The 23,517-nt window shown below is 41.6% G+C and overlaps 1 protein-coding gene across 1 annotated transcript in view; it reads left to right on the top strand.

Annotated features, from left to right (window-relative positions):
- Positions 1-23,517, top strand: part of LOC115153011 (sorbin and SH3 domain-containing protein 1) — a 71,460-nt gene that overhangs the window by 24,889 nt on the left and 23,054 nt on the right. Inside the window, exons 2-13 of the mRNA XM_029698010.1 lie at positions 3,819-3,861; positions 5,270-5,365; positions 6,089-6,205; positions 7,268-7,377; positions 7,717-7,861; positions 10,195-10,349; positions 10,770-10,830; positions 10,984-11,061; positions 12,729-12,764; positions 12,990-13,086; positions 14,405-14,519; positions 16,083-16,166. Coding sequence (XP_029553870.1) covers positions 5,332-5,365; positions 6,089-6,205; positions 7,268-7,377; positions 7,717-7,861; positions 10,195-10,349; positions 10,770-10,830; positions 10,984-11,061; positions 12,729-12,764; positions 12,990-13,086; positions 14,405-14,519; positions 16,083-16,166 — 1,032 coding nt within the window. The 5' untranslated portion in view covers positions 3,819-3,861; positions 5,270-5,331. The remainder of the gene's footprint in view (positions 1-3,818; positions 3,862-5,269; positions 5,366-6,088; positions 6,206-7,267; positions 7,378-7,716; positions 7,862-10,194; positions 10,350-10,769; positions 10,831-10,983; positions 11,062-12,728; positions 12,765-12,989; positions 13,087-14,404; positions 14,520-16,082; positions 16,167-23,517) is intronic.

Here is a 23,517-nt window from a genome sequence, read left to right as displayed (position 1 = left end):
TAATCTCAAAGGTTCTATAAAGAACCTTTTGAATAACCATGCAGGATTTTTTTTATTCTGGTTAGTCATATTATATTGTTAAAATTCCATAGGTTGTTATTATTGTTATTATTATACGTTGAATCAATCAATCAGTCATGTATATAGAAAGCCCTTTTTACATCAGCAGTTGTCACAAAGTGCTTATACAGAAACCGAGCCTAATACTCCAAAGAGTAAGCAATGTAGATGTAGAAGCATGGTGGCTAGGAAAAACTCCCTAGAAAGGCAGGAACCTAGGAAGAAACTTAGACAGGAACCAGGCTCTGGGGGGGGGCAGTCCTGTTCTGGCTTTGCCAGGTGGCGATTATAAGAGTACATGGCCATTAAGGCCAGATAATTCTTCAAGATGTTCAAATATTCCTGCACCTCAGGAGTAAATGTTCGTTGGCTTTTCATAGCCAAGCATTCAGAGGTCGAGACAGAAGGTTGATGGATCTGGATCAGCAGCACAACCAGGTGGACTGGGGATGGGGAGTCGCCAGGCTAGGTAGTCCTCAGTCCAGGGCCAACCAGGCAGGATATAACTCCACCTACTTTGCCAAAGCACAGCCCCCACACCAGCCGCCACACAGATCACTAGTCTTACTACCCTGAGACAAGGCTGAGTATTGCCCACAAAGGCTTCACCACCGCTCAAGCCTGAGGACAGGAAGAATGGGAGATAGTGAGCAAGCCATGAAGCTCATCCCCCGTAACAGCTTCAGAGCCAGAGAATCCCAGTGGAGAGAGGGGAGCCATCCAGGCAGAGACAGCAAGGGTGGTTCGTCACTCCAGTGCCTTGCCATTCAACTTCGCACCCCTGGGTTAGACAACACTCAATCATAGGACCGTCTGAAGAGAGGAGTCTTTAGTAAAGACTTACTCTTACATCTAGACGTTCCGCTAGCGGAACACCTGCTCCAATAGCCAATGATGGGCGTGGCGCGAATTACAAATTCCTCAAAAATACAAAAACTTCCATTTTTCAAACATATGACTATTTTACACCATTTTAAAGACAAGACTCTCCTTTATCTAACCACACTGTCCGATTTCAAAAAGGCTTTACAACGAAAGCAAAACATTAGATTATGTCAGGAGAGTACCCAGCCAGAAATAATCAGACACCCATTTTTCAAGCTAGCATATAATGTCACAAAAACCAAAACCACAGCTAAATGCAGCACTAACCTTTGATGATCTTCATCAGATGACACTCCTAGGACATTATGTTATACAATACATGCATGTTTTGTTCAATCAAGTTCATATTTATATCAAAAACCAGCTTTTTACATTAGCATGTGACGTTCAGAACTAGCATTCCCACCGAACACTTCCGGTGAATTTACTAAATTACTCACGATAAACGTTCACAAACATAACAATTATTTTAAGAATTATAGATACAGAACTCCTTTATGCAATCGCGGGGTTCCGATTTTAAAATAGCTTTTCGGTGAAAGCACATTTTGCAATATTCTGAGTAGATAGCTCGCCATCACGGGCTAGCTATTTTGACACCCACCAAGTTTGGTACTCACCAAACTCCGATTTACTATAAGAAAAATTGGATTACCTTTGCTGTTCTTCGTCAGAATGCACTCCCAGGACTTCTACTTCAACAACAAATGTTGGTTTGGTTCCCAATAATCCATAGTTATATCCAAATAGCGGCGTTTTGTTCGTGCGTTCAAGACACTATCCGAAGGGTAACGAAGGGTGACGCGCGGACGTGTATCGTGACAAACAAATTCAAAATATTCCATTACCGTACTTCGAAGCATGTCAACCGCTGTTTAAAATCAATTTTTATGCGATTTTTCTCGTAAAATAGCGATAATATTCCGACCGGGAGTCGTTGTTTTCGTTCAAAGACTGATAATCTAAAATGGACTCTTCATGTGCACGCGCACACCCGTGTCATTGTTCTCAGATCGACCACTATCCAAATGCGCTACTGTTTTTCAGCCATGGGCTGCAAAGTCATCATTCAACGTTCTGGCGCCTTCTGAGAGCCTATGGGAGCCTTAGGAAGTGTCACGTTACAGCAGAGATCCTTTGTTTTGGATAGAGATGACAAAGAAGGCCAAGAAATGGTCAGACAGGGTACTTCCTGTACAGAATCTTCTCAGGTTTTGGCCTGCCATTTGAGTTCTGTTATACTCACATACACCATTCAAACAGTTTTAGAAACTTTGGAGTGTTTTCTATCCAAAGCTACTAATTATATGCATATTCTAGTTTCTGGGCAGGAGTAATAACCAGATTAAATCGGGTACGTTTTTTTATCCGGCCGTGAAAATACTGCCCCCTATCCATAGCAAGTTAACAACCCTCCAGACGAGCTTCAATGCCATACAACTCTCCTTCCGTGGCCTTCAACTGCTCTTCAATACAAGTAAAACTAAATGCATGCTCTTCAAGCGATCGCTGCCTGCACCTGCCCGCCCGTCCAGCATCACTACTCTGGACGGTTCTGACTTAGAATATGTGGACAACTACAAATACCTAGGTGTCTGGTTAGACTGTAAACTCTCCTTCCAGACTCACATCAAACATCTCCAATCCAAAGTTAAATCTAGAATTGTCTTCCTATTTTGCAACAAAGCATCCTTCACTCATGCTGCCAAACATACCCTCGTAAATCTGACCATCCTACCGATCCTCGACTTCGGCGATGTCATTTACAAAATAGCCTCCAATACCCTACTCAATAAACTGGATGCAGTCTATCACAGTGCTATCCATTTTGTCACCAAAGCCCCATATACTACCCACCACTGCGACCTGTACACTCTCGTTGGCTGGCCCTCGCTTCATACTCGTCGCCAAACCCACTGGCTCCAGGTCATGTACAAGACCCTGCTAGGTAAAGTCCCCATCCCCATCCAACCTGACAGAGCTTGAGAGGATCTGCAGAGAAGAATGGGAGAAACTCCACAAATATAGGTGTGCCAAGCTTGTAGCGTCATACCCAAGAAGAATTGAGGCTGTAATCGCTGTCAAAGGTGCTTCAACAAAGTCCTGAGGAAAGGGTTTGAATACTTTTGTAAATGTGATATTTCTGTTTTTAATACGTTTGTAAACATTTCTAAAAAAACGGTTTTTGCTTTGTCATTATGGGGTAGTGTGTGTAGATTGATGAGGAAAACATTTAATTTAATACATTTTAGAATAAGGCTATAACGTAACAAAATGTGGAAAAAGTGAAGTGGTATGAATAGGTCCACATCAGTCAATTATAATGTGCTTTCCTCTGCCCTTTCCTCTGGCGCATGCCAAGATACTTACAACGCCTGGATAGGTATTTTTACGTATCAGTTAACCACATCATACAGTATGTTATAGCGATCTGTCAGATGCATGCAACTTCTGAGCAGGGTAACATGACCATATAGTGTATAAAACGTACACAGGTAGCCTATTTTTTTAAGTGATTTGTTTGACAATCAGTTGAAAACATCATGCCTGGCTGTGTTCATACCATATTAAAAGGTAATACATTTACAGCTAAATGACATGCCTTTACTATTATGCTCATAAATAAATTGTGCGTGCGCAAATAGGTCCCACACCCCCCTGTCAAAACAAATATTTTCCACCGTCCCTGATTACTGTCAGTTTCGACTATATCCCAGCCTATTCCTGCCTAGAAACAAACTGCTGCTCACACTTCCTGGTCTCCCATGATGGCCCATTAAAAAAAAACTGACTACTATGCTGTAAATTAATGCATTTTGCTCAAGTCTGCTTTCCTCTACAATAACTCTCCCTCTGACTTTCTTTTGTTCCAGGGCTGTCCAACAGAGGGCAGTGTGAGATTTGAACAATCCTACAGTAAGTTTCATCCCCTTATTTTTCTCATATCTCTCATTATACTGCATAGCTCAGTTCTGTGGTCCCAGAAGGCTTTAGTGATGTTTAGGGTCTTCAATCCTATCTTTGATCACAATGCCTGTTCATTTGGTTGAGTGTAATGATCAAGTTCATTTTGATAATTGAAGCAGCATAATCACACCAGAAATATGCCTATCGTATGTTACAACACTAACCATAAATTCTAGTCAATCAACTAAGCATTGAGAAACAAGCAAAAGCAATGAACAAAAACAAAAGTGCTATTTTATGAGGGAGGGCTAACATACAGTAGGCTACATGTTAGAGTGGGCATAGTTAGAGATGGCATGCATTTGAGGCATTGACAGTTTAAGGGAAGGGGACACACATGCTGTCTACTCATCAGAGGGAAAGTTGCATGGTAAGATGCAAGATTTCATCCCCATTCTGTATGTGATGTAGCCTTCACATCATTTTAAATAGTTAAACAATAATTGTCCGTAACATCTGTTACTGTACACTTGTAGTTCTGTTCTCTGTAGTCAAAAGTACAGTGGTCCACTGTCCTTTATGTTTCCAAAGGTCATTGTTACAGCGATCTGCCACTATCAGCTCCTTTCTGCAATCTTCCAGCTCCACTTCACCTCGATGTTATTTGTCTCAAATTATGGGTGTTTTTTCTTTCATGAGGATGTTGTGTATGTAAATAACTGTTTATTGCAGTGCTCATCAGCCCCAAATTCCCCCAAATCTGTTGTATAATACAGAAAGACAGGGGTTTATTATTTGGCTTACCCCATTCTTGGTGAGGTTCAGGTAAATACATTTGTTTATACCCAGGGATCGAATGGCGAGGGTGTGAGAGGGGATGGTATCTCTCTTGTTAACAAAAAATACATAGTGCATCTTTCTGGTTAACCTTTTACTGCAGTGGGTTAAATCAGGGTCACACAGAGGGATTCTTGGTAGTCTTAAACAAATCTACTTTGAAACAAAGTATACACCTCACGTATATGGTTATGGGCTTAAAAAAAAGAAGACACTTGTTCAGTAAAATGTCAGATATCGAGTTGAAGTGTATTATATTTTGAGTTTCCAATATTACACTTTATATACATCACAAAATATTGAATTGAAATATAACAAAACTGTTTGACATAGAGATACCGGATTTTCATTAGGTTTTTTGAAATAATATTTTTTTAATTATGAAATTATGAAAAATATGAATAACATTCCACCCATGAGGCCACTTGTGGTCATTGACTGCAGGAAAGGGCTACCTTGATTTTGACAATTAATACACTTAACACCCCTCCCTGCCAATGCAACTGTATCCTATTCCCCCTGTTCACTTTTCACAATTTGTCCCCAGCTTACACCTGTACACTGTCTGTTGTTTCGGTAGTTCCTCCGGTCTCCTCAGGTCCTCGCTGTTTGTCTGCAGTCAGAATCACCCCTCTGACAAGCATGAAAGGCTCTCCTGACCTAATTCCGGCTGCAGGTGAACACACTCATTAACTCCTCCTCCACCCCTCCAATCCTCCGTCTCATTTATCTTTCATCAGCCTGTACACTAGGACACCTCTGACACACTGGATATGCCGAGAAGGATCCTTTCAATACTCACTTGCTAACAATGTGCATTCACTTTAAACAACTGTAAGCTACTGTAGTGTGTCTTTTTTTACCTTTATTTAAATAGGCAAGTCAGTTAAGAACAAATTCTTATTTACAATGACGGCCTACAAAGGCCAAACCCGGACGACGCTGGGCCAATTGTGCATCGCCCTTTGGGACTCCCAATCACAGGCCGATTGTGATACAGCCTGGAATCGAACCAGGGTGTCTGTAGTGACGCCTCTAGCACTGAGAGGCAGTGCCTTAGACCGCTGCGCCACCGTTGTACTAATTGGATATAATGACAGACTGATTGTGTTATGAGATAATTAATGATATGGATGTGGGGAGTATTAGTGGTGGTCTGGATTTGACATTTACATTCTATTTTTATAATTTGGGGATTGAGGTAATATGGATTCCCTCAGGACCTGAGGCAATAGAGCTGTGGTGATTTGAAGCTTACTGAGAATAGATTCAAAACAGAGTGTAGAATTGCGAGGTTGTCTCACACATTTTGGCATTGAAGAATGAGTGACTATGGGCATCCAATGTTAAGTCAATCTAGTGGTAACATCCTTGCATGTACCTGTCTATCTGTCTATAGAGCTGGACCCTACAAGGGTGTGTAAAGGGAAGGGGGTCGTGACTCTGAGGGCCACTCTGGTACACATAGACGACGAGGACTGCGTCAGTAAAGAATCCAATGTCGAAACAGCACCAAGTAAGTCAAACAGAATGCTACAGCTGCTCTCAAGTCTTAGATATTACATCATATGTGCATTATATCTAATATATCTAATATTATGTTGAGTTTTCTTTCTAACACAGAGTCGAGTGACACACTAGCATAGCTCTGTGAAAGTGGTCAGGTTAGTTAGCTGATGTCTAGCTGGAGTAATATCTGACAAGACAAACTATTTAAAAGTGGAAGGAAATGTTCCCGTTAGCAAAATAGCATATTGTAATATATTGATTATGTCATAGTATGAGTCACTAACATTAATGACTATTTAGTCACTTGTTTTCCATAGTGATCTTGATGGATATGGAGAAGAATTCACTGTGTTCACAAGCTTTTCTGTTCATAAAAGTCTTCAAATGTTTTATATACTTCATGAAGTTCAGCTGGGCTCACTTATACACATATTTCAGTATGTTTTGATATTAAAGTGAGAACTTTACACATTTTTCAAGTGTATTTATGTTTGGTTGCCCGGCACAACACAGAATCATTGACCATGATTGCTCATATTTCCATGTGTTTCGTCAAAGACCCCTTTTGTTCGGACCTGCCCACACTGCACTTTGGAACCAGGGCCTTGACTGTGGACTTGTTTGTTGCGTTCAGCATGTTAGAACTGGGCTGGAGACTGGCCAAGGCTTTTGGGGAGATGCTTTATTTGCGAGCCTGAATATAAAGGCCATTGGAACAAACGGCCTTTACAAACCACTGAATAGGCGCCTTGTTCTGATAACAAAGTTCACAGATTGTGGGAGAATCATTATTTTATTTCTCCATGGGGATATTAGCATCTATGTACGGGAAAAGCACTATGGGAAGCTTTTTGTCCCTGCAGGATTATCCAGTGATTTATTTAATTGAGGATTAATTGTTTCCTGTTTGTAGTTTGGTGTTAATCTCTGAAACAGGTTCATCGCCAAAAGACAAACATTGCCAAGAGTACAGTAGTTTGTGTATCTTTCAGTATTGTTAGGTTTCTGAGAGGATCGTCTCGCACTGCTATTCGCTGGCCAAAATTAGATTGTTTTGGGATCATTTCAGGTAGTTGGATTGGCCAGATCAACGGAGACAGCTCTCTAACGGGATTGGCTGAGGGATGCTTCCACGACATCACAGCTGATTTACCTACAGTCAACAGAACTCAACCCCAGGTATGTATTATCTAATCACTGAATAAGCTTTTGTTCATTTCCCCTATGTTTTGGCATTTATGGGATAATACTATAAATTGGATAATGCTATACTTGTTTAATGTGATTACAACCAGATTTAATTGTGATAGCTATATTTGGTGTATTTTTGCTGTTCGAGAGTCAATTGAAGTTATTATTTCTTTGCAAAACCAGAATGTATTAATATGCAACTTCTTGGCCTTTTACTTAGTTTATTGTTATTATCCAAAACTTCTACAAGAGAGGAACAGCATCACTTACAAGTTCATTAATAAAGATGAACAGCATCACTTACGAGTTTTATTCACTTATTACCAGGGAAGTTCTCCTGTGAGCACAGAAGAACACCAGTTTCTTGCCTTTGACATTCAGAACCATATTACATCAACAAAGGCTCCCTCTGCCTACCCATCCACCACCAAAACTGTCAACCCAACCATAGTTCTGCTACAACACAACAGAGGTAAGCACCTCTGATTCTGGGTAGTACTGTATGTGGGTTATGGGTGAAATTGCCATGCAAACAGTTGACCACACTAGGAAGTATGGACTCCATTGATTTGTCTAAATGGAAAGTTCTGACACCGAAAGCTTTTTTAAATCAAAAGTATGGAACATCAGGTCAATCAGGTAAAACAATGCTTCAGTGTCCTTCACTTTCTGTGCCAATAGCAGTTTTGTTATCAGTATCTGTTTAGTCGTCAGACATTGCTGCATTGTTTTTTGTGCATTCATGTGTCTGGGATGCTTTTTGCAGTTGACACAGCATGCTGAATATTGACACGACATGCTGAATATGTTTGCCGTCGGCCCAATGCGGCAAGTTTTCATGCTCCTGCTCTGAGATATTGGATTTTTTTTATCTCACGGATGGAGAGTACTCAATGATATCTTATTGATAAATTACTTTTATATATAATTTGGTATCTCAAACTAAGTATTTTCATTGGCGTGGTTTTTGTGTGTACCGTAATTTCCGGACTATAAGCCGCAACTTTTTTCCCACGCTTTGAACCTCGCGGCTTAAACAATGACGCGGCTAATATATGGATTTTTCCCGCTTTCAAATAACATTAAAAAAAAAACACATTCTGTGATTTGCTCAGTTTTTTTGCCGGCATGAAGCTTTCATTAGACCAATGAAATTGCCGAACGGGTTAAGGTCAAACAACTTTTTTGTTTACTGTTTAGATTAAATAGAGTGCTCTCAAACTTCCCATCATTCTGATTATGGTAGTCATTTTGTCACCCTCAAAGACATATCAGTGTGGATGACGGCTCACCACCTCAAGCTGAACCTCGGCAAGACGGAGCTGCTCTTCCTCCCGGGGAAGGACTGCCCGTTCCATGATCTCACCATCACGGTTGACAACTCCCTTGTGTCCTCCTCCCAGAGTGCTAAGAACCTTGGCGTGACCCTGGACAACACCCTGTCGTTCTCCACTAACATCAAGGCGGTGACCCGATCCTGTAGGTTCATGCTCTACAACATTCGCAGAGTACGACCCTGCCTCACACAGGAAGCGGCGCAGGTCCTAGTCCAGGCACTTGTCATCTCCCGTCTGGATTACTGCAACTCGCTGTTGGCTGGGCTCCCTGCCTGTGCCATTAAACCCCTACAACTCATCCAGAACGCCGCAGCCCGTCTGGTGTTCAACCTTCCCAAGTTCTCTCACGTCACCCCGCTCCTCCGCTCTCTCCACTGGCTTCCAGTTGAAGCTCGCATCCGCTACAAGTCCATGGTGCTTGCCTACGGAGCTGTGAGGGGAATGGCACCTCCATACCTTCAGGCTCTGATCAGGCCCTACACCCAAACAAGGGCACTGCGTTCATCCACCTCTGGCCTGCTCGCCTCCCTACCTCTGAGGAAGCACAGTTCCCGCTCAGCCCAGTCAAAACTGTTCGCTGCTCTGGCACCCCAATGGTGGAACAAGCTCCCTCACGACGCCAGGACAGCGGAGTCAATCACCACCTTCCGGAGACACCTGAAACCCCACCTCTTTAAGGAATACCTGGGATAGGATAAAGTAATCCTTCTAACCCCCCCCCCCCCAAAAAAGATTTAGATGCACTATTGTAAAGTGGTTGTTCCACTGGATATCTTAAGGTGAATGCACCAATTTGTAAGTCGCTCTGGATAAGAGCGTCTGCTAAATGACTTAAATGTAAATGCATATGATGCAGCTTTCAAGTTGAAGGCGATTTGATCTGGCTGTTGGAAAAGGAAATAGAGCTGCTGCACGGGAGCTTGGTCTTAATGAGTCTGATAAGACGTTGGAAACAGCAGCGTGAGGAATTGCAATACGACAACTAAAGCTTACAGCTAATTTTTTATTTTTTGTTACAAGCCGTGTTTCGTTAAAGCCTATTTATTTTTGTTACAAGCCGTGTTTCGTTAAAGCCTATTATTTTTTTTTACAAGCCGTGTTTCGTTAAAGCCTGTGTAAAGTTCATTTGTTTCAATGTACCGGTAGGCACCTGCGGCTTATAGACATGTGCGGCTTATTTATGTTCAAAATAATATATTTTTTCAAATTCAGTGGGTGCGGCTTATATTCAGGTGCGCTCAATAGTCCGGAAATGACGGTAATCTGTTCATAATCATGTTTCACCATTGAAATGACTGTATATCATTTGCATAGTATGCTTGTGGATTATATGGGGTAAACTAGTTGCCCACCATTTATGTAGACCTATAGTACAGTGCATCTACTCATCAAGGGAAACCCATTTTGACTAGTAGAACCCACTGTAGGGCTTCTCTTCCCTTTGACACAGCAATGTTGGCTTTTTCAGACCCCACCCCAGAGAGGGACAAATTGTCTGATCCAGGACCTGTAGTTGGGGCAGAGAGAGAACAGAGCAAACACCCAGATATGGACGGCAAGAGGATGAGGTTCTCACAATCCCCTGTCTTGGGCCCACTGAACCAGCCCAACCTGCCAGTACGGGTAAGAACACAAACCTATGAACAGTCCAGATGTTATGAGTTGTGTATAATTGTATGACGCCCAAAAACATTGTAATCTACTTTGTGCCTTTTTAAAATAATCTTCACAGGGAATTTTGAATTTGATGCTGAGGAGTCCACATGACCACAGGAAGATATTTAGGGCTGGGGGGTTCTACCCGTGCTGCTGATGGCTATTTTGGTCCGCTCATACAGGAGTAATAAATGCCCAGTATAGTACTTTTGTGATATTTTTCTACATTTTTTATTCTGATTTATCAACACCCCTACTTCCCGCAGCTATTGGAATACAGTGTTGAAAATCAATATGCCTGACTGCCAATCCACTCTTACCCATATATTTGTCAGAACCCCTGTTTATTTTTAGATATGGCAAAAACCATGACTATGTTATTTTCAGAACACAGAGAAGTCCAAGGACTGGTACAAGAACATGTTCAAACAAATACACAGAATTCCAGGTAAGGGGATCATAATGAAAATCAAACTCACTGTTCTCGTGTGTGTTTGACTTGATATCAGTTGTTTCTGTCAAGCCGTTGTCTTTGTGAGTCTGTGAGTGTGTTCATTGCTGTCACGCTGTGTGTGTTTTGTGTCTCCGTCGCCTCGCTCAGAACCTGTTGAGGAAAACCCATACCGCCCCACCTACATATTCCCTGAATTCTATGATCCTAGACAGATGAAAACCACAGGTACCCAATTGCAATCATGGCTCCACTTCCTGACTTTACTAATCATGTATAATCCCTTCTTTATAATGACCTTATTACTGCATTGACTCTCCTTACATAGAATTGAAAATGGGTCAGTAAATTGAGCACTTGATTGCTTAGCGAAACTAAGAGTGAGACTAATAGAAAACTACACTGCGAATTCACTTTAACTGTTTGATATTTAACATGAATGCAAAACATAACATTTCGCATTAACTAATCCATACACAATGGATTGGAAGCTGTGCTCATGTTTTAAAATGTATATATTTATGGACAGGCATTTCCTGGCAAGTCCAAGTTCTTCCTGAACAAAAGATGCAGTACTGTAGCTAGATTTGAGCCACTAGATGGTGCTCAAGTGCATGGATTACAACAACCAAGCACGACAGAGAGGCTTTGAATGTACTGTCCAGACAGTAGTAGACCACACGGCCTGTGTTCCATCTACTGTGTATTGTTAGCCTTTTTACACTAGGTTAGTTTAAATCAGTCTAGTCAGTGTAAAAACGCTCTATTTGTGTGTGTATGTGTATTCAGTTATTCTGTATTGACCCACTGAAATAATAGTTATTTAGCTGTTTGTACTATCTAACAGTTGACAGTTGACTGTTGTTTTTAAATTATAAATGCCCTTGCATGCAGTTGTGTACAGTATGTACTGTGTATAAATCTACTTCCTTTCCCTTTGTTTCTGCTCATGTCTGCTTCCTTGCAAGCTGATATGTCTTGTTATTCACTGACTCAATCAATCAATTGATAAATAAATCAAATAGTTGATCGAAGAAGGTTTGTACGAAATGTGTAGACTATTCCGGGATTTCCAAGAACAGCATTACTTATTCATGAAGATGTTAATCGATTGGATCCATTTTTAGAGAAGTAATGCTTCTTCCAAAGGGTTTTGACTGACACAACCTATGAAACGCACTCTATTTAGAGTGTGTTTGAAGAAATAGAATGTCTCAACTAATGGAGTAAAGGACATACTGTACTTGGCAATTACAGAAGAGGAAGAGATGCTTACTGTGCCCTTTGAAGAGCTGTACCGGGTCTTATAGCCTTAAATGTGATATAAGGTTCTGGCTATACCCTGCGTTACAGCAGAAATACATACTGTATATATCAGCATAATGTATTTGAATTTGAGAATACATTTTCAGCCATCATGATTAGAAGTTTATAATAAAAAAATATGGCCCCTCCAGGAAAGCTATTGTTGTGGATGCATGATATTGCTATAGCGTGCCATTTTGGTCTGTAATATATATATTTTTATATATATATATATTTTTTTTTGTATACATTTTTTATTCTAAATCACACTTCTGTTCTATATAACTTCGAACATGCGTTAAGGCAGGGTTTCCCAATCTCGGACCTTTAATAAGCAGTTTACAGAGTGCAGTCAATATAGTGTGGCACTGCTGCTACCAAAGTGACCTCTACTGGTTATATTGAGTAACTACATATGTAGCACCACCATAACAAGCTAATTTAACAGACAATAGATTGGGTCACCCTTGATTAACATTGCATAGCGTAGACCCTATACAAGTGGAACTGCCAGTGGATTGACCTTGTGTATGTTAGTAAGTACATGTTTATAGTCAATAAATAATAACGTTTGTTTCTCTCTCTTTCAGATGATGGTCCCTCCCCCTACAGTTTTGTGGAAGATGGTGAGTTTCGGCAATTGTCATTCTCATAGATTGAGAAATCAAATGATATCTATATTGTGATCTCAATAGCATGATCTTTGGATTTTGTTTAAATTTACTATACAGTCAAATTGAACAGTAGACACTTTCATCACTGAGAAGAGATGTCAGTTTATTTAAGTTTAAGCTAAACATTACAAGCTGCTTTCATAGCAGTGTCTGTTGTTCTTGTGTGTTTATTTTCAGTGAAAGGGGTCCCACGGTCAAAAAGTGCTGCTGAAGTTGACCATAGGTTGTCTATGCCTGTGCCGACCCGCTCCTCTTCCCTCTTCCCTTCCAAAAGGTAAGTCCTTTTCTATTGCTGCTTCCCTTTAACATGGATAGTAGTATAGTGTATCCTCGAAGACCTCTTAACCCATTGAACTCACTCCTTCATAATACATTCATTGCCTCTGCAGAGCAGTTCACAAGGGGATGCATTTTTGGTAGCACTTTTACCCGAGGGACTGTAATGAGATACAGTAAGAGGTATACGATTATATTCATGTTTGGTGTGATGGTGACTATTTAATGAGGTACAGTATACATACACCACGTAACATGTAACCAACACACTTGAATACATGCTTGTCAAAGATTCAAGAATTCAAATTTTGTGTTTATACTAGATGTTTGTTTTTTTAGGAATTAGAAGTAGACGAGTACAGAGCAGTACATCTGTTCCTCACCTCTGACATTGAATCATGGTAACCGTGGTAACCTCCAGTTAGGTCCTCCCTGACCTCTACTACCTCAGGTGCTTGTTGTCATACTAGATGTGACTAAACAGCCTCCTCACCTCTCCCCTTAATGTTAGTGCTGACAAAGAACATCCACTCTCCTAGGCGTGTGGAGAAATGAGTGATTCATTCATGAAGGAAGATAGGTGATAGAGGATAAACTGTTGCGCACGGACGCTGGGAATGGCATGCCTGGTTGGCTCTAGTGCCTTCCTTGGTGTGTACATGTTTCCTCTAGTTACCGTACCTCTAGCGTGTGAACCTTCTGAGGCCGCATTTGTGTTTGTTGACCGCTTGTGGATTACTCTCTGCTCTTTGACAATTACTTTTGTGTTGTTTACAAGTAACATTTGATGAAATACCTGGATTTTCCCACTACAATTAGCTGTTTGATCCGTAACTAACGGTGTAATAGAAAGCATTTGTTTCGAACTTACGTAAAAAATATTCAATGCAACACTAGGCCCAATTGTTTTAGTCTTTGCTTATTCCAAGTGGAATCATAGTGGAACCAAGGTGGAACCAAAGGAACCATAGTGGAATTCTATATCCTGAAGCAGATGACATTGACCACACCTTGTGGTGTATTCTCTCAGGAAATGCAGCTAGGGTCTTTGGTTCAGTTTACTTAGCAAGCATGACTTGATTCATGCCTTGACATGACTATATATTTATTTATTTTAAAAATTATAAGACAGCTCTGATGGAGAGAGCGAGAGAGAGAACAACAGGAAAAAGAGATGGAGAGTAGGAGGGGCACGAGCTTTACTGTATGGGAAAACGCTGTTGATAATGGAGCTGTCACCCAAAAAACTAGCCCCAGACGGTTGCCATGGAGACTGCTTGACATGATAGGGATTTGCTCTCCCCTCCCTCCTGCAGGAACGAGTGGGAGCCCCCTGACAAAAAGATAGACACCAGGAAGTACCGTGCCGAGCCCAAAAGCATCTTCGAGTACGAGCCGGGAAAATCATCGGTGCTGAAACTGGAGAGAAAGGTACGACAGCCATGCACCCAGTGCCACGTGTGGGTTTCTGTGTTTGCCTCTGCAGTCTCTATAGTACGCATGTTGTGTAAGCTGTTTCCCTCTAAGAGCTTAGGTGGCTGCTTCACTAACTAAGGCAGCTCCTAGTAGGCAATGTATGTATAGACTGAATTTCCATGTGCACAACATTCCTAAAGGGGGATCCTATTACAATGACAGATGACCTATCTGGTGGTGTGGATGTATCACGTACAAGCCATGGCCATTGTCTTGCAGTGTTTCAACCAACGGCTTGAATTGGCTTGAATTTGTCGGGAAAGGAGTCAAACAAATGCCTGTAAAAATAAATAATGCAATGGATATTGTGACATCGGGCAATGTCCTTGTGGGGTCTCTTTTTTTCATTACCTTTGACAATATGAATAGCAGTAGGTAGATCATTGCCCTAATACAGTGTGCACTACCAGGTTTCACTTGAAATTATAGAATCAACTCCATCAAAGAGGAATTAAAGGCCCACTGTGATATTTACAGTCATTTTTAATGGCGTGCACCCATTGATTCTTAGAGTATCACTTATAAATGCCTCGTGAGATTCATTAAGGAGTAGGCCTTTAAATAAATGCTGCATATATGTTTAAGCTGACAGTTGGTTTAGCTAGCAGCCTCTTTGTGTGGCTCATACATAATAGAATAGAGTTGCATCTCATCTACAGTAGAATAGCTATTTGATTATATCATAATGCAATCATTGTTTGTCTTTTATGGTAAGCTATTAGGGGTTATGATGCGGTTTTGGACCAATCCCAGTGGCACCACATACTGAACAGTAGAGAACAAGGCCTTGTTCATGCTGTCCATCATTGTCAGACGGACACTGCATGTGACGTGGCAGTCTCTGTAATTACAGACCATGGTCAGTGGTTCTGTGTCAGGTTCCTGGCAGCATTTAGCGGCGGACTGTACGGTCTCTTACTTTCATTTAGCCTATTATACTGTAGCTGTAGTTCTGTCGATTCTTGTCTTTCTCATTGCCATTGTGGCTCAATGATCGATATAAACAAATCAAATCAAATTGGCATGTTAGTAAACTATTTATGTTAATATTTAGAATAAGTCAAATCTGAATATTTCACAAATAAGAATACAAAGCAGATGGGACCCATCAAAACATGTAGTATTACACTTGCTTATCTTCTCTTACACATACAGTATGCACACAATGCCCACTACAATTGAGTACGGTTCAGATGACTGCTTCATATTATTTGTTGAAGTCACACGTTATGTGCATTCTATGTCTTTATACATTTGAGAACAAATCAGTATAAGATCCTAATTCCAAAATGTCCTTCTTTTTTTCACCTTGGATAATTCACCGGCACATAAAGACAAATCTTTAGGAATTATTTCTGATTGTGAACTCTTGTTTAGACATTCATCATGTCGGGAATGTTGTCTGGATCACATCAAGAATGTGTCATAGCCTCATTGCCTGTGTCTGTAAATGATGTGCTGTCTGAACTGTCTTCTCTTTGTCTTTCTCCTCTTTTCCTTGTTGCCATGGCCCTGTAGACTCAGGACATAAGTCCAGAAGATGTACATTTAGAGAATGAGCCTTGGTATAGATTCTTTTCAGAGATGGAGTTTGATAAAGCGGTAAGTGGTCACAGTCTAAAAGTGACAGTGTATTTAAACAATGCATGTGGTAATAACATCCATGTTTAAATGCCGAAACAAACTATGTCTGTCCGTAAGGACTACTCCAACAACATTTGCAAACCTTTACTCAACATTAACCAAAACGTTATCCCCTCCTAAAACTCGCGTAATGGGGCCTTACCTTGAGTTATTGCCTGCTATCACTTTTCCCAGCTCTAGGTAGTCAATCAACTCTAGATATAGCTCTATCATTGTATATACAACACATTGTTATGTTTTTCTTTCTACTATCAGTCGGAAGTGGGTCTGTGGCAAAGAAATGCAGTTCATTGCTTTGTTATGCTATCATTGCTAGTTATTTTAATTTGGCAAGTTTTATACATTGAAGACCAACTCCATCTCAAAAAGACCAACTCCATCTCTCCACTTCAATAACCCCTGGAAGTGTGCTGTCTTATATTTAAAAAAAAATCCCCTTCCATGCTGTATATCTTGGTGACTGCTCTTCATCTGTGAGGCTTGCTGTGTTTGGATTGTAACTTAGCTATATCAACTATGCTGGCAGCTGAGCATTGTATGACGACCTACAGTAGAAGTGTCTCCTGTCCGGTCATTAGATGATTTCCATTTTTGAACATTGTCCATATGTTAGGCTAATTATATACCCAATTCGGGTTAGGTGTCCTACTGCTACTGTATATGATGATAAAGAATAATTGATGAACGCTACAGCTGTTGTGGGTGCAGTCGGCCATCTTTGCATTTTGTCCCTTTACAACAGGATCCTCAAGGCTATGCCAACACTGGCACCATGCCGCCTGTGCCATGTCATTAACTCAGCACCCATGTGGAACTCTTTTTGTTGTTGCATTTATGGACACCCTGCAAATGAGGACGCATAGCATAGCAAACCCCAGAGGACTGGGCAAGGTGATTCAACTGTGGGTAATACTTTAGTTCAAGACTGTTATACCCTTTTCACACAATCATGCTGACACGAACCGTATTGTGCTGGCTCAGATATTTTCCTTTCACGTGGTCCTTTCCAGTAGAGACTCTGACAACTATGGTAGATAAAACCAGGCCAGCACAATACAGCTTGGCTCTGCTTGGCTCAACCCGATAGTGTGAAAAGAGTATTACAGTGCCCACACAGTCATTACATGACAGGCCCTTATTGAATCAAGGAGTGCTGTCTAGTCTGGTTTACAGTGCATTCGGAAAGTATTCAGACCTCTTGACTTTTTCCCCATTTTGTTACGTTACAGCCTTATTCTAAAAAAAGTATTCTTGGGTATGACGCTACAAGCTCGGCACACCCATTATTCTCTGCAGATCCTCTCAAGCTCTGTCAGGTTGGATGGGGAGTGTCGCTGCACAGCTATTTTCAGGTCTCTCCAGAGATGTTCGATCGGGTTCAAGTCTGGGCTCTGGCTTGGCTACTCGAGGACATTCAGAGACTTGTCCCGAAGCCACTCCTGCGTTGTCTTGGCTGTGTGCTTAGGGTCGTGTCCTGTTGGAAGGTGAACCTTCGCCCCAGTCTGTGGTCCTGAGCGCTCTAGAGCAGGTTTTCATCAAGGATCTCTCTGTACTTTGAACCGTTCATCTTTCCCTCGATCCTAACTGGTCTCCCAGTCCCTGCCGCTGAAAAACATCCCCACAGCATGATGCTGCCACCACCATGCTTCTCAGGAGCTCTGTCAGAGTTACCAGCGGGTTCTTGGTCACCTCTGTGACCAAGGCCCTTCTCCCCGATTGCTCAGTTTGGCTGGGCGGCAAGCTCTAGGAAGAGTCTTGGTGGTTACGAACTTCTTCCATTTAAGAATGATGGAGGCCACTGTGTTCTTGGTTCATTTTTTGGTACCCTTCTTGGTACCCTACCCCACCTGTCTCTGAACTCTACGGACAATTCCTTTGACCTCATGGCTTGGTTTTTGCTCTGACATGCACTGTCAACTGTGAGACCTTATATAGACAGGTGTGTGCCTTTCCAAATCATGTCCAATCAATGGAATTTACCACAGCTGGACTCCAAGCAAGTTGTAGAAACATCTCGAGGATGATCAATGTAAACAGGATGCATCTGAGCTCAATTTAGAGTCTCATAGCAAAGCGTCTGAATACTTATGTAAATAAGGTATTTCGGTGTTTTATTTTTTATACATTTGCAAAAATGTATAAAAACCTGTTTATACTTTGTCATTATGGGGTATTGTGTGTAGATTGATGAGGAAAACATTTAATTTAATACATTTTAGAGTAAAGCTGTAATGTAACAAAATGTGGAAAAAGTCAAGGTGTCTCAATACTTTCTGAGTGCACTGTATTTACTATAGTATCTTTTCCAAGTGAGGGCAGGTTGTCAAAGTTGAATCATAAGTTTGATATACAGTAGGCAGCTTGACAAATACCGGTAGGCTACGTGCCTTGAGCTCCAGTTGGCACCAGACAGGTATTCAGACTCACTGGCTGCCCACAAACAGATGTTCTGTCTCCTTGCTTTCTGCTTTGTAAGTCAGTCAGGGCCAACCTCCACAGCGGAGTCTGCCTGGAAACCACACCCTGGATCATATGATGCGGAACCACTGACTACATGAGATCATATTCTCACGTCAGCAGGGCAGGCTTAAGAATCTCTCATCCAACCTTCTCTTTAAGTCAGTGTTATCCATGGAAAGTATTGTCTGACTCAGACTCCAGCAACTCCTGTCCTGCAACTCCTGGTTGGTTATATTAGGATTAGGAGGGGGTAGTACTAAAAACTTGGCCTCCAAGTAGGATGGTTTCCAGATGAGCTCAATTTGATGTCTGACTAACTCAAAGCTCCTGCTACACCTGGTATGTGTAGTATTTGACCTTCAAGGGGTGGGCTAGACATCCCGGCACATTGGGGTTTGATTGGCATATCTCTTCTTGGTTATGGTGACTCCACAGGCTGCTTGTAACCTCTATGAGTTCTTAGAGTGCTCATGGGATGATGACTCCTTCTTAGAAGGTCTAGTGACTCTAGACTCCATGTATGTCCATGTAACACATGATGATCAACTTAAGGAGGAAACCTGAGTTTTCTTTCACAATATATACAGTACCAGTCAAAAAGTTTGTACACACCTACTCATTCAAAGGTTTTTCTTCATTTTTACTATTTCATACATTGTAGAATAATAGTGATGACATCAAATCTATGAAATAACACATATGGAATCATGTTGTAACCAAAAAAGTGTTCAACAAATCAAAATATATTTTATATTTGAGATTCTTCAAAGTAGCCACCCTTTGCCTTGACGACAGCTTTGCACACTCTTGGCATTCTCTCAACCAGCTTCATGAGGTAGTCACCTGGAATGCATTTCAATTAACAGGTGTGACTTATTAAAAGTTAATCTGTGTAATTTATTTCCTTATTTCCTTTCCTTAATGCATTTGAGCCAATCAGTTGTGTTGTGACAAGGTAGGGGTGGTATACAGCAGAAAGCCCTATTTGGTAAAAGACCAAGTCCATATTTAGGCAAGAACAGCTCAAATAAGCAAAGAGAAATGACAGTCCGTCATTACTTTAAGACATGAAGGTCAGTCAATATGGAAAATGTCAAGAACTTTGAAAGTTTCTTCAAGTGCTGTCGCAAAAGCCATCAAACTGGCTCTCATGAGGACCGTCACAGGAAAGGAAGACCCAGAGTTACCACTGCTGCAGAGGATAAGTTCATTAGAGTTACCAGCCTCAGAAATTGCAGCCCAAATAAATGCATCACAGAATTCAAGTAACAGACACATCTCAACATCAACTGTTCAGAGGAGACTGCGTGAATCAGGCCTTCATGGTAAATTGCCGCAAAGAAACCACTAATAAAGGACACCAATAATAAGAAGAGACTTGCTTGGGCCAAGAAACACGAGCAATGGGCATTAGACTGGAAGAAATCTGTCCTTTGGTCTGATGAGTCCAAATGTGCTATCTTTTGTTTTTCAACAGGACAATGACCCAACACACGTCCCAGCTGTGTAAGGGCTATTTGACCAAGAAGGAGAGTGATGAGTGCTGCATCAGATGACCTGGTCTCCACAATCACCCAACCTCAACCCAATTGAGATGGTTTGGGATGAGTTGGACCGCAGAGTGAAGGAAAAGCAGCCAACAAGTGCTCAACATATCAAATCAAATATATTTATATAGCCCTTCGTACATCAGCTGAAATCTCAAAGTGCTGTACAGAAACCCAGCCTAAAACCCCAAACAGCAAGCAATGCATGTGAAAGAAGCACGGTGGCTAGGAAAAACTCCCTAGGAAAAACTCCCTAGGAAAAACTCCCTAGAAAGGCCAAAAACCTAGGAAGAAACCTAGAGAGGAACCAGGCTATGAGGGGTGGCCAGTCCTCTTCTGGCTGTGCCGGGTGGATATTATAACAGAACATGGTCAAGATGTTAAAATGTTCATAAATGACCAGCATGGTCAAATAATAATAATCATAGTAGTTGTCGAGGGTGCAACAAGCACGTCCGGTGAACAGGTCAGGGTTCCGTAGCCGCAGGCAGAACAGTTGAAACTGGAGCAGCAGCATGGCCAGGTGGACTGGGGACAGCAAGGAGTCATCATGCCAGGTAGTCCCGAGGCATGGTCCTAGGGCTCAGGTCCTCCGAGAGAAAGAAAGAAAGAGAGAAAGAGAGAATTAGAGCGAGCATATTTAAAAATTTACACAGGACACCGGATAAGACAAGAGAATACTCCAGATGTAACAGACTGACCCTAGCCCCCCGACACAAACTACTGCAGCATAAATACTGGAGGCTGAGACAGGAGGGATCAGAAGACACTGTGGCCCCATCCAATGATACCCCCAGACAGTGCCAAACAGGCAGGATATAACCCCACCCACTTTGCCAAAGCACAGCCCCCACACCACTAGAGGGATGTCTACAACCACCAACTTACCGTCCGAAGACAAGGCCGAGTATAGCCCACAAAGATCTCCGCCATGGCACAACCCAAGGGGGGGGGCGCCAACCCAGACAGGAAGACCACGTCAGTGACTCAACCCACTCAAGTGACACACCCCTCCCGTGGACGGCATTGAAGAACACCAGTAAGTCAGTGACTCAGCCCCTGTAATAGGGTTAGAGGCAGAGAATCCCAGTGGAAAGAGGGGAACCGGCAAGGCAGAGACAGCAAGGGCGGTTCGTTGCTCCAGCCTTTCCGTTCACCTTCACACTCCTGGGCCAGACTATACTTAATCATAGGACCTACTGAAGAGATAAGTCTTCAGTAAAGACTTAAAGGTTGAGACTGAGTCTGCGTCTCTCACATGGGTAGGCAGACCATTCCATAAAAATTGAGCTCTATAGGAGAAAGCCCTACCTCCAGCCGTTTGCTTAGAAATTCTAGGGACAATTAGGAGGCCTGCGTCTTGTGACCGTAGCGTACGTGTAGGTATGTACGGCAGGACCAAATCGGAAAGATAGGTAGGAGCAAGCCCATGTAATGCTTTGTAGGTTAGCAGTAAAACCTTGAAATCAGCCCTTGCCTTAACAGGAAGCCAGTGTAGGGAGGCTAGCACTGGAGTAATATGATCAAATTTTTTGGTTCTAGTCAGGATTCTAGCAGCCGTATTTAGCACTAACTGAAGTTTGTTTAGTGCTTTATCCGGGTAGCCGGAAAGTAGAGCATTGCAGTAGTCCAGCCTAGAAGTAACAAAAGCATGGATTAATTTTTCTGTGTCATTTTTGGACAGAAAGTTTCTGATTTTTGCAATGTTACGTAGATGGAAAAAAGCTGTCCTTGAAACAGTCTTGATATGTTCTTCAAAAGAGAGATCAGGGTCCAGAGTAACGCCGAGGTCCTTCACAGTTTTATTTGAGATGACTGTACAACCATCCAGATTAATTGTCAGATTCAACAGAAGATCTCTTTGTTTCTTGGGACCTAGAACAAGCATCTCTGTTTGTGGGAACAAAGCATCTCCAACATATGTGGGAACTCTTTCAAGACTGTTGGAAAAGCATTCCAGGTGAGGCTGTTAGAGATAATGCCAAGAGTGTGCAAAGCTGTCATCAAGGTAAAGGGTGGCTACTTTGAAGAATCTCAAATATAACATATATTTTGATTTGTTTAACACTTTTTTGGTTACTACATGATTCCATATGTGTTATTTCATAGTTTTGATGTCTTCACTATTATTCTACAATGTAGAAAATAGTACAAATAAAGAAAAACCCTTGAATGAGTAGGTGTGTCCAAACCTTTGATTGGTTCTGTGTGTGTGTATGTATGTGTGTGTGTGTATATATATATATATATAAATAATATACCATTTTTTTAATTATTATTATTTTTGCCTATGTCCAGGAGCTTAATGGTTTCTTGACAGCGTATCGATCTAACAATAGATAAAGCGGTTTTCTGACCTGTTATACTTGTAGTGCATTGTCTTATGATCACAATCCTTGTCGCTCCAAAATCATGGTCATAACCAGATCGATGCTCTGACGTTCTTGTTTAATCACATCAACCATTAATACTTCACAAAGGTCACGACTTATGCATGAGCTCACAGTCAAAGGCCTCGAAATTCATATGATTACAGTCACATTCAATCACAGCTCCATGGACATACAAGGTGAAACGGAAGCAAAATACCATACATATCTATGGTTAGGAAGAAAGTTTTGGCCTTCTGTGTCCCGACTGAGTGACTGCGTCAGTGACTAGTCTGTCTGGCGTAAGCTGTCACTGAGAGGGCAGCTGCATGTGGGATCATTAATACAGTGTCGGACTCTGACCACAGTCTCTGTACGGATTCATACACTGAATGGCGGGGCATCCCAAATGGCACCCTAGTCCCTATATAGTGCACTGCTTTTGACCAGAGCCCGATGGTCCCTGGTCAAAAGTAGCGCACTACATAGGGACTAGGGTGCCATTTGGGACGCACATATTATGAACCTCTCCGCGACTTTAATGTTCAACCGGAAGTAACCCATAATCCCCCTCAGCTCATTGTTTTCATATTTAACCTCACTTATAGACTTAACCTATATCTCTAAGTACTCGTGCTGAGGGGATAAAGATATAGCTATAACAGTAACAACATGCTAGGAGAGCAGATTCTTTTTATAAGAACTTGTCTAAACAAATAAGCATTTACTTTTGGAAGGAAAGGCTCCCATTACACTCATGATTGCTATTTTTGAATGTGAATAAACAAAGCACCCAGATCCCCAACCTGCAATGTTGGCCTATATATATCACCTTGCAGCAAAGTCATCACAGACACCTGTTTGGAAAATGTGCAAACATTGTTAACACAGTGTTCCACTGACGGGTCAAGAGAAAGGAATTCACAGTACCTT

Source organism: Salmo trutta, chromosome 18, assembly GCF_901001165.1.
Source record: "Salmo trutta chromosome 18, fSalTru1.1, whole genome shotgun sequence".
Classification (NCBI taxonomy): domain Eukaryota; kingdom Metazoa; phylum Chordata; class Actinopteri; order Salmoniformes; family Salmonidae; genus Salmo; species Salmo trutta.
The sequence above is the reverse complement of the archived record's forward strand: the minus strand, read 5'-3'. Positions and strand labels throughout refer to the sequence as shown.